Source organism: Medicago truncatula, chromosome 6, assembly GCF_003473485.1.
Source record: "Medicago truncatula cultivar Jemalong A17 chromosome 6, MtrunA17r5.0-ANR, whole genome shotgun sequence".
NCBI classification, from domain to species: domain Eukaryota; kingdom Viridiplantae; phylum Streptophyta; class Magnoliopsida; order Fabales; family Fabaceae; genus Medicago; species Medicago truncatula.
Window position 1 is genome coordinate 4,519,120 of NC_053047.1, and position 14,732 is coordinate 4,533,851.

Here is a 14,732-nt window from a genome sequence, read left to right on the forward strand (position 1 = left end):
ATATTGATAAATAGTTATTTATTTCACAAAAAATAATCGTTAATTTATAAAATTATGAAAAAAGAGTACCGGTACACCTCATTTTGTGAGTCTACAATAGAAGTTCCCCAAATCAAATACAGTCAAAATATACTTTAAGTAAAAAAAATAAAAATCAAATATACTTAATACAATAAAAATCCAATTTGGACTTGACAAAGAAAAAAATCCAACATGTGCAACAAATTGACGTGGTGAACGAAAGCAACGTCTGCATGTTGAAAGGAGACCACTTTCTGTGGTGGGGACTGATTTTATATACAGACAATGGTGTTCAGACGGGAACAGACTTGCCAGTCTATTCTTTTAATAGTGTTAATTAAGGGTGTTTTGGTGCATTTTTAATCGATTTTGAGGTTAAAAGTTATCCAAATCGTAAAATAAAAGAGCATCATGTTTGATTTAATTGACTTTTAAAATAAAACTTGAACCAAATCAATATGGGTTGAATTATATTGGTTCGTGTGGTTTTTTCGAGACTATAATTTTTTATTTTTAACATTAAAATCGAGTTAAAAACTTATAACACAACATATTTCCAATAATGTTTCCGACAATGTTTTCAATTTCATCCAACATGACAATTTTATTTTCACCAAATAATAATATAGACGAAATTTAAAATGTGGACAAAAAGTAATCCTATTAAAGAAATGTAAAATACTAAGATTTATCATTCTATAAAATTTTATTTTATAAAAGTTTCCATTTTTGAAATAAAAAGTAAAGAAGAAAATTAACAAGAGAAAATAATATGTCGTTTTATAAAAGTTTTCATTGAATTTCTATGAGTATTGGTCTACCTGAATTAGGTTTAATTAGCGTTTTTCTTATGTTGCGGTTTAGTTTGGTTAATAAAATAAAAACTGCAAACCGAACCAAACCTTGCGGTTAAGTAAAAAAGTGATCCGAATTCATCCAAACCAAATGCATTTTTTGCGGTTTTAGTTTGAGTTGGTTCGGTTTGCAGTTTTTCTACTGGATTGGTCAGTTTTGAACACCACTATTTTTTTTGTCTAGTAGCCTAGTGTCTGGAGCTCACACAATTAAATTTGAAGAAGTGGGGTATCTGGGGTTCAAACCCCGACCCTGTATAAATTGTGCAATGTTCTTATCAATTGAGCTAAGCTCACGGGGACGTTTCGAACACCTCTAGTGCTAATGCATATAAATTATGAATATTTAGTAGTTTTTATGAAATTTTAATTTTGATTAAAATTATAGATATAGATATTTTGTTCTTTATATTCTAACAAATTATACTTATTTTTTTTAAATAACACTAACAATATAGCAAATATAATATAAATTCTTATCTTTTTATTTATATTTTTATTTTTATAAGCCTTATTTCATAAGCCGTTTTCAGCAAATTTTCAAAAATGTTTTCAAAATCATTTATGAAAACATCTTATATATGAAAACAATTTAACATAAATTTATCTTTTGCTGTAGAAATAGTTTATGCATAAGTGCTCATCATAATTAATAAGAACTTGCGCTATAAATTATTTATCCAAACATGGCCTCTATTCATTACTATTCAACTTATGAAGCGTGTAAGAATTATACTCCCCGATGTCCAAAAAGGAACTGAAAGGTGAGCATTTCTTAATTCATTGATTTAGAATTATTAAGTTATGTTTACAATTTTTCATGGTTCATATTTTTTTTCAGTTTTCAGTAGGACGCCTATCTTACTTTTTAATGATTTATTCTATTGAATTTATAGAGAAAAGGAGGGAAACTGAAAAGTTATAAATCTGTTATTGATCAAATGACTCCCTAAAACTAGTTCTGCAGTATACCAATCTTATATATCATTAAAAGCTTACTAGGGTTTTTTATACAAGAAAATGTTAATGCTTAGTATATTATGTAAGTAACCTGAATTGGAATCTTAGACCTCATGTTAAGCAGTGGTTTAGAGTTTTTTTTTATATAAGAAAATGTTAATTGTAGTGAGTTATGTTAGTAACCAGACTTGTTAGTTATTGATTTGAATTCTGTTACAACTCAGACACTTAAGCTACCCCTTGAGGATAAAATTATGCAAGAGTTACTTACAACAAATAACTGTAGTAACCATCGATTTCAGAACTGGATCCGCTGATTGAACCAGGAATCGGCCAGTCTATACCGGTTGTTCAACCATGGTCGGTTATAAGTCTGTCAGAACCTCATTCAACCATGGTTTATTCAACCGAATCATTGTTTTTTCGAATGTTCATACATATTTCGGGAAATATTCTTTAATTCCTGGATATGAAAGACAACCAAAATCTCATATTAGTTTTATTCATGGTCCTATGTTAAAACCTGTTCTATAAAGTAGCTGATCTTATGTACGCCTGATATATTTGAAGTTTGATCCTTCTGTTTGCATAGGCTGTTCTTTGATGATATTGAAAATGAATAGTATAATTGCATAGTAGTACTCAACATAAGTGAATGTCTTTTATTGTTATAGGATAGAACCTTTCAAATCAATCTCCGAAGCAAGAAGCTTACAAGCAATGAGAAGTTTATGAATATAATATTAATGTGATCTTTAGTTACGAAGAATGAACTTGATGAAGTTGAATGCATTGTTACGATGTTCCTGACTAAAATGTTGATATCCACACTTAAGAACATAGGTAGACATAAAATGCAAATTATTTGGTCCGAACAAAACTATAAAAATCGTACAAAAGTCACTTAAGTTCGATTTTGTTTGAGTAACACCTCCTTAATCACTTTCTCCAAGTTCATGTATGAACAGCCTCCAGGTCTCGTGTCCTCCTCCACCTTCTTCTTCAACTCAATTGCCTTTTGCCTCATCTTCTTTGCTTTCTCTCCCACCATCAATTCATTAACCAGCTTCTCCACCTCCTCTCTCTTCACATTAGTGTCGATTTCAATTCCAATTTTCCATGTATTGCATAAATATCTGCAGCTTACTGGGTGATCAGCGAAAAATGGCCAACACAACATTGGAACTCCAGCAGATATGCTTTCAGTGATTGAGTTCCATCCGCAATGAGTCAAGAATCCACCAATTGAAGGGTGGTTCAGTACTTGCTCTTGCGGACACCAGCTCGTTATTAGGCCTCTATCTGAAATTTCATTCACAAACTCCGATGACAAAACAGCTGAGCCGCCGATGACAAGATCGGGCCTAATGATCCACAAAAAGGGTTGCTTGCTATTTGCTAAACCCCATGCAAACTCTAACAGTTTTTCTGCAGTCATAACTGTCAAGCTCCCAAAATTCACATAAACAACAGACCTAGGTTCCTTGGATTCAAGCCAATAAAGACACTTGGTATCTTCTTTCCAAAAATTGGTGCTTAAAGATGTCAAATGGTTTTCTGGACTTTGATTTAAAAACGAAGATAAAGGGCCAATAGCATGAATACAAGGGAACACAGTGGAGAGAGCATTCATTACATCCTTCTCAAGTTCATTAGAAGTGTTTAAAATATAAGCAGAGGGTCGGTGAGCCCTTCCAGACGCTTCAAGGATAAATTCTACCATGGAATCATTTGGATATTTTGCTCTTACAAAGTCCGGAAGATCCTTGATTCGGAAGTTTTTCATGTTGGAAATTTAGGTCTTAATATAAACAGATTTCATAATACATGTTCAACAACTATGAATCAATAGCGGAAGCAAACAAAACATTGAACATGATTATGATCGGATCTACGACATGTTTGATTTACCAAGGATATTAAGAATTAGGGTATTAGGAATACCTGGATAAAGCTTTTGTAACAACCCTCTCATCAACAACGATAACCAAAGAGAGGAGATGATCTGAAACACGCAATAGAGTTAGCGGCGGCTGATTTGGTTCTTCCTCAACCGGTACCTTTATGCCTCAAGTTCTCTTCAGATGGGGAGAAGAGAGAGTATTGCCGTGTACGGTGTATTGGGGACCATAGCCTCTTTTATATTGGATGGCCATTAGGGTTTCCCATTATTCCATTAATGGGTCATCCGGACATCCACTCATGTTGAGTCCATATCAACTAATTAAATAATTAATTATCCAAAATAGAAATCTAATTAGCCTTATTACTTAATTTGATCACTAATCAATTAAGGCTCACAATTGATAAATAGCTAATATAATTATTATTACGATATTTGCCCACATAATGATATTGGAATATTATTAATTAATAAAATATTCCAACATTTCAGTCCTGGAATACAATCTACTTTAGTGTCCAAATATCCGTTTGTGAGATAACTGTCATCTGTACATCAAATTACAAAATCTGTTAACTTGAAATGTCATATTAATACTTTAACTACACTACATCTATGAAGAAAGAAAGAAGATTAATTGATTGTTACCTTTTAGTGGTATGACACCTTTGTCAAACAGTGTAGGTAAGTGAAAACAAGTCAAAAACATACATGCACTGGCTGGACTAAAGAAAACAACAGGGATTGAAAGTTCTTCAGCAGCTTGTATTGTAAAATACATGCTATTATCAGAAACTATGCAAGTAACTGGAGGGACAAGACCAGAAGTGGCAGAGTCATTAAGTCTAGCAAGAAGTTCACAAAAAGGTTGTAGGAAGTTCTTTCTGATTGATTCACATAGAGCATATATGTCTTGATTAACATCACTATCGCCTTCTATCGGAGTTAAACCATCTGGAATAGTCTCAAAGGTAAAATCGGTGAAACCATCAAACGCTTTTGGACCTCTTGATTTGAGCAAGCGTTTGTGATTGTATTCGGTGTTGACAAAGGTTATGTGAAAGCCTCTAAGGTGAAGAAGCTTTGCTAGTGTTATTAATGGAGTGATATGTCCTTGAAGTGGATATGGAATCAACACTGCATGTGGCTTTTTATCAGAAAAATGACTCATTTCTGAGTTTTCTTGTATTATAGTATGTGTATGACTTGAGGTTTAGAGATAAAGGGATTAGCCAGTGCCAACAATACACCTACCTAACAACTCTAATCATAATGCCAAAAAACATGTCATGTGACAGCGTTTAAATTAGTCTGTAGCTGAATAAAAATTTGGTGATGAATAATGGCAATCATTAGGCTGTGACCAATAATGTTGGAGGACTTAATGATAAGTAATCTAAGTCAAATAATTGCATGGTTTTGTAACCAATATATGTGAACAATAAAAGATATTTAAACTGTCTCATTATTGTAAGGGAAATATATTACAGACTCTAATTTGAACTACACAATATTCTATCCGTCGCATAAAAAGTGTTTTATTTAGAATGTGTACGATTCTTATGAAAATAATTAGCTGTGTTGATTTTAATGGTAAAATTAATATCATTTACTAAAATATTCATATTAATTTATATCATTTACTACTAAGACTTTGTTTGCGAGTTGGATTTTGGAGGGGAGGGGAAGGGAAGGAAAGGCTCATGGCTCATGGAGTGGTAAATCCTTGTTTGCGAGTTTTAAAAAAACAAGGGAAAGGTTTTGGGGGGTTTTGAAGGGCTTTATTTGTCCAATTTTAAAGTTCCCCCAAATTGGGGGTTTTGGGGGGTTAAACATACAAATTGACAATTTTGCCCTCTTAATAATTCAAAATTCTAATTTTAGACATTACTAAAATTATTACAATCTTTTTTAAAAACAACTTATTCAAAACAACTTATTTATACAAAACAGCTTATTACGACCTCATTTTCAAAAACGGCTTATTCAAAACAGCTTATTACGACCTCATTTTCAAAGACCACTTATTCAAAACAACTTATTTATAAAAAACAGCTTATTACGACCTCATTTTCAAAAACCGCTTATTCAAAACAACTTATTTATGCAAAACAGCTTATTACGACCTCATTTTCAAAAACATCTTATTTATGCAAAACAGCTTAATACGACCTCTTTTTCAAAAACAGCTTACTCAAAACAGCTTATTTATGCAAAACAGCATTATACGATCTCTTTTTCAAAAACAGCTTATTACGACCTCATTTTCAAAAATCGCTTATTCAAAACAACTTATTTATACAAAACAGCTTAATATGACTTCATTTTAAAAAACAGCTTATTCAAAACACCTTATTTATGCAAAACAGCTTAATACGATCTCTTTTTCAAAAAAAAGCTTACTCAAAGCAGCTTATTTATACAAAACAGCTTAATACAATCTATTTTTCAAAAACAACTTTTTCAAAACAGCTTATTTATCCAAAACAGCTTATTATCACCTCTTTTCAAAAAAACAGTTTATTTGTGCAAAACACCTTATTTCGACCTCTTTTCAAAAAATAGCTTATTCAAAACAACTTATTTTTACAAAACAGTTTGGATAAATAAGTTGTTTTGAATAAGTTTTTTTTAAAAAAGAGATCGTATTATGCTATTTTGCATAAATAAGTTGTTTTGAATAAGCTGTTTTTGAAAAAGAGATCGTATTAAGTTGTTTGGTATAAATAAGCTGTTTTGAAATAGCTGTTTTTATAAAAGAGATTGTATTAAGCTGTTTCGCATAATAAGTTGTTTTGAATAAGCTGTTTCTGAAAATGAGGTCATATTAAGCTGTTTTGTATAAATAAGTTGTTTTGAATAAGTGATTTTTGAAAATGAGGTCATAATAAGCTGTTTTATATAAATAAGTTGTTTTGAATAAGCTGTTTTTGTAAAAGAGATTGTATTAAGCTGCTTTGTATAATAAGTTGTTTTGAATAAGCTATTTTTGAAAATGAGGTCATATTATGTTGTTTTGTATAAATAAGTTGTTTTGAATAAGCGATTTTTGAAAATGAGGTCATAATAAGTTGTTTTGTATAAATAAGTTGTTTAAATGAGGTCGTAATAAGTTGTTTTGTATAAATAAGTTGTTTTGAATAAGCGGTTTTTGAAAATGAGGTCGTAATAAGCTGTTTTGTATAAATAAGCTATTTTGAATAAGCTATTTTTGAAAAAGAGATTGTATTAAGCTGTTTTGCATAAATAAGCTGTTTTGAATAAGTTGTTTTTGAAAAAGAGATTGTAATAAGTTGTTTTGTATAAATAAGCTGTTTTGAACAAGTTGTTTTTTTGAAAAGAGGTCGTAATAAGCTGTTTTGTATACATAAATTGTTTTGGATAAGTTGTTTTTGAAAAGAGATTGTATTAAGCTGTTTTGAATAAGCTGTTTTTCTGAAAAGAGGCCATAATAAGTTGTTTTGTATAAATAAGCTATTTTGAATAAGTTGTTTTTTAAAAAAAGATCGTAATAATTTGTTTTTCATAAGATAAGCTATTTTTTAAAAAGAGGTCGTAATAAGTTGTTTTGTATAAGTAAGTTGTTTTTAAAAAGTGATTGTAATAAGTTTTTTTTTTTTTTTATAAATAAGTTGTTTTTTAAAAATAGATTTTAATAATTTGTTTTTCATGCGATAAGTTGCTTTGAATAAATTTGAAGTTAAATTACGAAGTATAACAATGTATTGATTTTAAGAGGAAAAATGGTAAAATAGTAAAATTATACTATAAGCCCTCCATCTCCTTTTCTTTATTGACTTTTTAACTCCCAAACAAGAGGAAGGTTTTCCCTCCTTTCTCCCTTCCCTCCCTTTCCTTCCCTTCCTCTCCTTAGCCTTTCCTTTCCTTCCCCTCAAAACTCGCAAACAAAGCCTAAAATGTATTTTGAGAGTTCGCTTCGTAAAATATTTTTTGTTTAATAGTGAGTTGAACAAAAATTAATTTATGTTTAGATATATTTATTAGCGCATCTTGCAACGTTTCTCTTTTGTTGTAATCTAATTATGAGTGATAAGATAATTAACTCGATGAGAGTTAAGAGAAGAAAATATATGTTGCAATCTGATCTCATTATTAATGGAAAAAAATTTACTACAACTTATTTATATGGAAATTACTTGCTAGTCAAGCAAAACATACTCAACTTACCTAGCTGTATTTTGTAGTTCAGATATTGATGAAAAAGCTAAACTATGGAAATTACAACAACTTAAAATTTACTACAACTTATTTATATGGAAATTACTTGTGAATTTACATAAAATTAAGACTAAAAATTAATTATTCTATTGCATCTAGATAGAAAATAGAGAGAGAAAAAAAATTAAAATTTTAGTTCTGTTATTGATCAAAAAGCTAAACTATAACTATATTAACTATAACATCTAGATAAGAGAAATAGGATGCTCATATACATATTCTCACCAATATTCTTCACTAGTAGAATATGTAAAGAGAACAAAAATATCATATTAGTTTCAGTCATGTTCCAGTCACACCAACATGGACACTAGACATGACACGACTCGACACTGACAATGAAATTTTGATGCCTGCAATAATTTGAGAAAATAGAATAAATGTATTTAAATGTGTTGGAGTCGTTTAGGTGTCAAATATCAACATGTTTCGGACACTAAACACTCATCGAAGTGTCAATGTTGCACCCTTTAAAACCTTACACCTAAGTAAGCTTACCATTTCTATTTTTTTATATTAAAACTGATTCCAATGTTAAAGTAAAACATTAACTTATGGCTTGTATTTAATTTAGTTATTCCTAACAAAACTATAAATCTTGTTTAACATAGAAGGATATTAATTTAAACCTGAACACACAGCAAAGTGATTGTTTGCTTTAATTTATCCTTCATATGATAATGGAATTCAAGATACTGTGGAAAAAGCCTCACTACCCCAACTTCAAAATTTCAAAGCTGTAAAATTCAACGAATAAAAATTTAAATACATATGCCATAGAATTATCCAATTCAATCCATTAGTTTAAGAATTCTTGCACAAGATATGTTCAATTCCATCATCATGAACTCTTAATTTATTAGCATCAATATATTTGTTATACAATACAATAGCATCATCCCTTAAATTCAGTAGGAGAATATCAATGGATCAATATAATACTACATTGCATAAAAAATTCACTTATAGGTTTGATTTTATTTAAGCAAAACCTCCTTAATCACTTTTTCCAAGTTTATGTATGAACAACCTCCAGGTCTCGTGTCCTCCTCCGCCTTCTTCTTCAACTCGATTGCCTTTTGCCTCATCTTCTTTCCATTCTCTCCCACCATCAATTCATTGACCAACTTCTCCACCTCCTCTCTCTTCACATTGGTGTCAACTTCCATCCCAATCTCCCATTCATTGCAAATAATTCTACAGTTTGTTGGCTGATCAGCAATGAATGGCCAACACAACATTGGCACTCCAGCACATATGCTTTCAGTGGTTGAGTTCCATCCACAGTGAGTCAAGAATCCACCAATTGAAGGGTGGTTCAATACTTGCTCTTGCGGGCACCAACCCGCGATTAGGCCTCTATCTGAAATTTCATTCTTAAACTCAGATGACAAAACCAAGGAACCACCAATGACAAGATCAGGTCTAATGATCCATAAAAAATGTTGCTTGCTATTGGCCAAACCCCAAGCAAACTCTAATAGTTTTTCTGTAGTCATAACTGTTGTGCTCCCAAAATTCACATAAACAACGGACCTCGGTTCCTTTGATTCAAGCCAATCAAGACACTTGGTATCCTCTTTCCAAAGATTTGTACTTAAAGATGCTAAGTGGTTTTGTGGACTTTGATTTAAAAATGATGATAAAGGGCCAATGGCATAAATAGAAGGGAACTTAGTGGAGAGAACATTTATTACATCCTTCTCAAGTTCATCAGAAGTATTAAAAATAAAAGCAGAGTCTTTGTGAGCCGTTCCTGCGCCTTCAATGATAAATTCTATGATCGAATCATTTGGATCAGTAATCCTTATAAAGTCAGGCAAATCCTTTAGTCGAAAGTTCTCCAATCCTGGAATACAGTCCACTTTAGTGTCCAAATATCCGTTTGTCAGATAACTCTTATCTGCATATATCAAATTTATAAAAGTTGTTAGCTTGAAATTGAATCTTCATACTCCAAATATATGTCATATGAACACGCTAACTATTCTACATATATGAAGAAAGAAAGAAGATTAATTGTTACCCTTTAGTGGTATGAGACCTTTATCCAACAATGTACTAAAATGAATACAAGTCAAAAACATACATGCACTGGCTGGATTAAAGAAAACAAGTGGGAGTGAAAGTTCTTCAGCAGCTTGTATAGTAAAGGACATGGTAATATCAGAAACTATACAAGTGACTGGAGGGATAAGACCAGATGTTGCAGAGTCATTAAGTCTAGCAAGAAGTTCGCGGAAAGGTTGTAGGAAGTTCTTTCTGATTGATTTACAAAGAGCGTAAATGTCTTGACTAACATCACCATCACCATCCGTTGGAGTTAAACCATCTGGAATAGTCTCAAAGCTAAAATCAGTTAAATCATCAAAGGCATTTGGAGCTCTTGACTTAAGCAACCGTTTGTGATTGTATTCAGTGTTTACAAAGGTTATGTGAAATCCTCGAAGGTGAAGAAGTTTAGCTAGTTTCAACAATGGATTGATATGGCCTTGAACTGGAGATGGGATTAACACAGCATGAGGTTTTGAATCACTCATTTCTGAGTTTGTGTTTGAATTTTGAGCAAAGGGAAGCCAATGGTTTAATAGAGATAAAGTGACCACTTTTTGTTATAAAAGGAAATCAATTTTTCATTAAAAAGTTTATAGCACAAACTTAAGTATGTATTTGTTTGCGGTGACGAGAATTGATTTGAATGAATTTGTTTAACAAAATTAGTGTTTGGTTAAAGTGCGTTGAATGTGATATATATTTATATAAATTTACGTAAAATTGATTTGAAAAATAAATTGAAGACTTAAATTCGATTATAAAAATAAAATTTTGATACCTTAGCTTTAAATAACGAGCGGCTTAAAGGCAAAATCAATTCCATTTAAGAACACACAACCATAGGGTCTGACTAGGCTTATCTAAGTTAAATACTGTTAGTTAGATGTCGTTCGAGATTTATTTTGGAATTGATAGAATAAAAAAGTTGAGAAACACTTTATATTGTGATCCTAAGATTACTAATATAACCAAATTCCATCTAATCACAATTTTTTTTTACAAGCAATAATCATAACTAACTTATAAATATCTTTAAAAATATTATATTAATTTATCAAACAATATCATTATTTGCTAGGGTGGAAATAAATGTGGTCAAATTAATGTACCTAGCCAGTGTTAAAAGCAATACACCTACATTTCAGGTTTTTTCTAGATTACCCTCTCTTATTTAGAGGATATTTTACCCTCTCATGATATCAACCAATTAAAATGTAATATATATTGGCAACATTAAATGTCATAAATGAGTCAATTTTTTTTTCTAAAAAAAGAATCAATTATAATCATAAGGTAACTTTTAATACTTTTAATTTTTATTTAATTATAGACATGATTACATTAGAGATCCTTTATCTTATTTATTTGTTACACTTGGGTCCTTTATCTTTATTTATTTTCACTCAGGTCTTTTATCTCTTATAAAAGCACATATACACCATTTTTCTCATTTTTTTTATTAAAAAAAATACATAATTTTATTTTTTAAAATATCTTTTTATTAAAAATGAAACAAATCCAGAAATATGATGAAGATGTTCATCATCTTCATCTTCTTCCATTGAATATTCATCATCTTCATTGAATCAAAAAAATTTCTACACAAATATATCTCCAAATATCATGAATTAATGTTATATTCACCTCAAATCTTCCTTTAAACACAAAAATCAAACCCCTATAGAGAAAGAGATTTAGTTTCATCACCAAAAAAGAAAAATTAGTTATATAAATTGTCACGCTGTATATTATTATTATTATTATTATTATTATTATTATTTTCTAACTCAATATTCAAGCCCGATATAAAAATAATCCCAAAATTGATAGCAACTTTACACATCAATTTTGTTGTTTTCAGAGCAATCTTAACTTTCGTAAAGCCTAACCCTTCCGTCAGTGACTAAGCCTCCACCATCCGCCTTGCAACATTTGTGAAATTAAGGTTTTGATTTTTGTGTTTAAAATAAGATATGAGGTGAATATAACATTAATTCACGATATTTGGAGATATATTTTAGTAGATTTTTTTTTATTTAAAGAAGATGATGAAGATTCAAAGGAAGAACATGAAGATGATGAACATCTTCATCATAGTTTTGGATTTTTTTTTTCAGTTTTAATAAAAATATATTTTTAAAAATAAAATTATGTATTTTTTAATAAAAAAATGCGAAAAAAGATGTATATGTGCTTTTAAGAGAGATAAAGGACCTAAACGGGAAAAAATAAAGACAAAGGACCAAAGTGTTACAAATAAATAAGATAAATGACCCATAATGTAATATTGCCTTAATTATATTTAGGTGTTCAATCTTAATTAATTTACACTACAAGATTGGCTTAGAACAATAAAAATTTCACATCAAATTTCTTTAATCTGAATGTTCTTAAATTTATCAATTATATTTATAAAATTTATTCCTCCCATTTTGATTGTTCAATTTTGTCGTTCCCAACTGCCACATTTTTCAATTTTCGTGAGAATCGTCATGATTTCAAATATCGTGAGAATTGCCGTTATTTCCAGTACAACGTCAGGTATGATGACTTGATTTTTCTTGGTTGTGAGGTAGTTAATTAAAACAATCGAGTAAATCATCCGTTGTACTTTGAGGGCTGCTAGCAGGTGTTGCCGCTGTGATGTTGTGGGAGTTTGCTAGCATTTTTTTGGTTGTTGCTGAAATGATTATGTGATGAGGCTTTTGTTCTTTTATTTGGACTTAAAGGCTTTTGCTGATAGTGAGACAGGTCTATGCGTGTTAACAGATTTTATTAGGTTGACTGCTTAAATAAAAAAAAAAAGTCACGATACCTGACGCGGTTCTAAAAACAACGACAATTCTCACGATAATTGGAAATTGCGGCAATTTGAAACGACAAAATTGAACAATCAAAATGGGAAGAAGAATGAAAAAGAAACAAAAATTGATCAATATGGAAGAATAAAGAAGAAGAAATTTGAAAGAAGGAGATGTTTTTGTTCTCACGTTCGAGGTTCTGGAATGGAAGAAATTTTATGAATGTAAATGATGAATTTAAGGACATCCAGAAGAAAGAAATTTGATGTAAAATTTTATTTGTTATAAGTCTTGTAGTGTAAATTAATTAAGATTGAACACCTTAATATAAAAAAAAATTAAATCATTTGTTGTTTAAAAAAAATATTAAAAGTATTAAAAGTTACCTTATGATTAAGATTAACTCTCCTTCAAAAAAAAAATTAAGATTAACTCTTTTATTTTTAAAAAAAATCTATTTATTTATTTGACATTTAATGTTACCTATGTATATTACATTTGGATTGATTGATATCATGAGAGGATAAATTACCCTCTAAATAAGAGAGGGTAACGTAGACTTCACCTACATTTCAACTCTAGTCATAATGCCAACAAAACATGTCATATCACAGCATTTAAATTAGTCTGAAGCAGATGAAAAATTTGGTGATGAATAATGGCAATCATTAGGCTATGTTACAACTGGTCATATAACAATATAAGATGTTGGAGGACTTGATCTAAAGTAATCTAAGTCAAATAATTGCATGGTTTTGTAACCAATATGTGACCAATAAAAGATAGTTAAACTTTCTCATTATTGTAAGGGAAATCTATTACAGACTCTAATTTGAACTACACAATATTCCGCTCCTCGCATAAAAAGTGTTCTATTTGGATTATGTTCTATTTTTAAAAAATAAAGGGAAATGTTAACGAGTCTTTTTTGGGGAATTCTTTAACGACTATAAGTAATAAGTATTTATAAAAAAATTTGTAATTAATGCATTGGAAATTAAAACGTTTGATTTTTTTTTAAAAGTAATTGCTTATTTTAGAATGTTTAAGGAGTATTCCGAAGGCGCTCGTTAACACAAAACCCATAAATAAATTAATTGTGTTGATTTCAATAGTAAAATTAATATCGTTTACTAAAATATTCATATTAATTAATATGATTTTACTACTAAAATACGCTTAGTTTGTGTTTTTTCTTAGTTTGTGTTTAAATGTTGAGATAAAGTCAAAGTTTCTAGATTTATGGATAAGAAAATAGAGGAAAAAGGCAAGGGAGACTAACTTAAAGTCCCAACTTAGTATGACCCTTTTGATAATGATACGTAAGATAAAAATAACAATTTCTTAATCAAAAGTTGGTAGCACAAACATAAGCGTGCCTTTGGTTTCATGTAGTGAGAATTGATTTGAGAATTCGATCACTTCATAAAATTATTTTTGTTTTAAAGTAAGTTGAACATAAAATAATTTATGTTTATATTTTTTTTTTAGCGCATTTTGTAATTTTTCTAGTTTGTTCAGTAATCTAATTATGAGTGATAAGATAATTAACTCATGAGAGTTAATAGAAGAAAGTATATCACCACAACATAATGGATATCTATCCTTCAAATAAAAAATATAATTAACATTTAGTAACATTTGAAAATTATTACTAAATCAAGAAAAATGTTACCGATTAAAATCAATAACCTTTGTACAATTGTTAGGTATAGTCTGTATTACTAAATACATTAATAATGGCATAATACACTTTATATAGTGATCAAGGTTGCTAATTTCCTCAACAAAAAAAATAAAGGGTCACTAATATTAGCAACCGACAACTAATCATAACTAACTTATAGCTATCTTAATCTTTCAAAAAAACTTATAACTATCCTAAAAAATATGAAACTA

General features: G+C 29.9%; 2 protein-coding genes across 2 annotated transcripts; both read right to left on the bottom strand.

Annotated features, from left to right (window-relative positions):
- Window positions 1-2,563: 2,563 nt before the first annotated feature.
- LOC25495330 (7-deoxyloganetin glucosyltransferase) lies at window positions 2,564-5,122 on the bottom strand. Its single transcript, XM_039826867.1, has 3 exons — window positions 4,387-5,122; window positions 4,226-4,286; window positions 2,564-3,616 (listed from the first exon to the last, which is right to left on the bottom strand). The coding sequence occupies exons 1-3, from the start codon at window positions 4,907-4,909 to the stop codon at window positions 2,740-2,742; spliced, it is 1,461 nt and encodes a 486-aa protein (XP_039682801.1). The 5' UTR covers window positions 4,910-5,122; the 3' UTR covers window positions 2,564-2,739.
- A 3,637-nt stretch (window positions 5,123-8,759) lies between these two features.
- Window positions 8,760-10,607, bottom strand: LOC11416859 (7-deoxyloganetin glucosyltransferase). Its single transcript, XM_003618609.4, has 2 exons — window positions 10,004-10,607; window positions 8,760-9,880 (listed from the first exon to the last, which is right to left on the bottom strand). Exons 1-2 carry the CDS (start codon window positions 10,515-10,517, stop codon window positions 8,955-8,957), a joined length of 1,440 nt encoding a protein of 479 aa, XP_003618657.1. The 5' UTR covers window positions 10,518-10,607; the 3' UTR covers window positions 8,760-8,954.
- Between the last annotated feature and the right edge of the window lie 4,125 nt (window positions 10,608-14,732).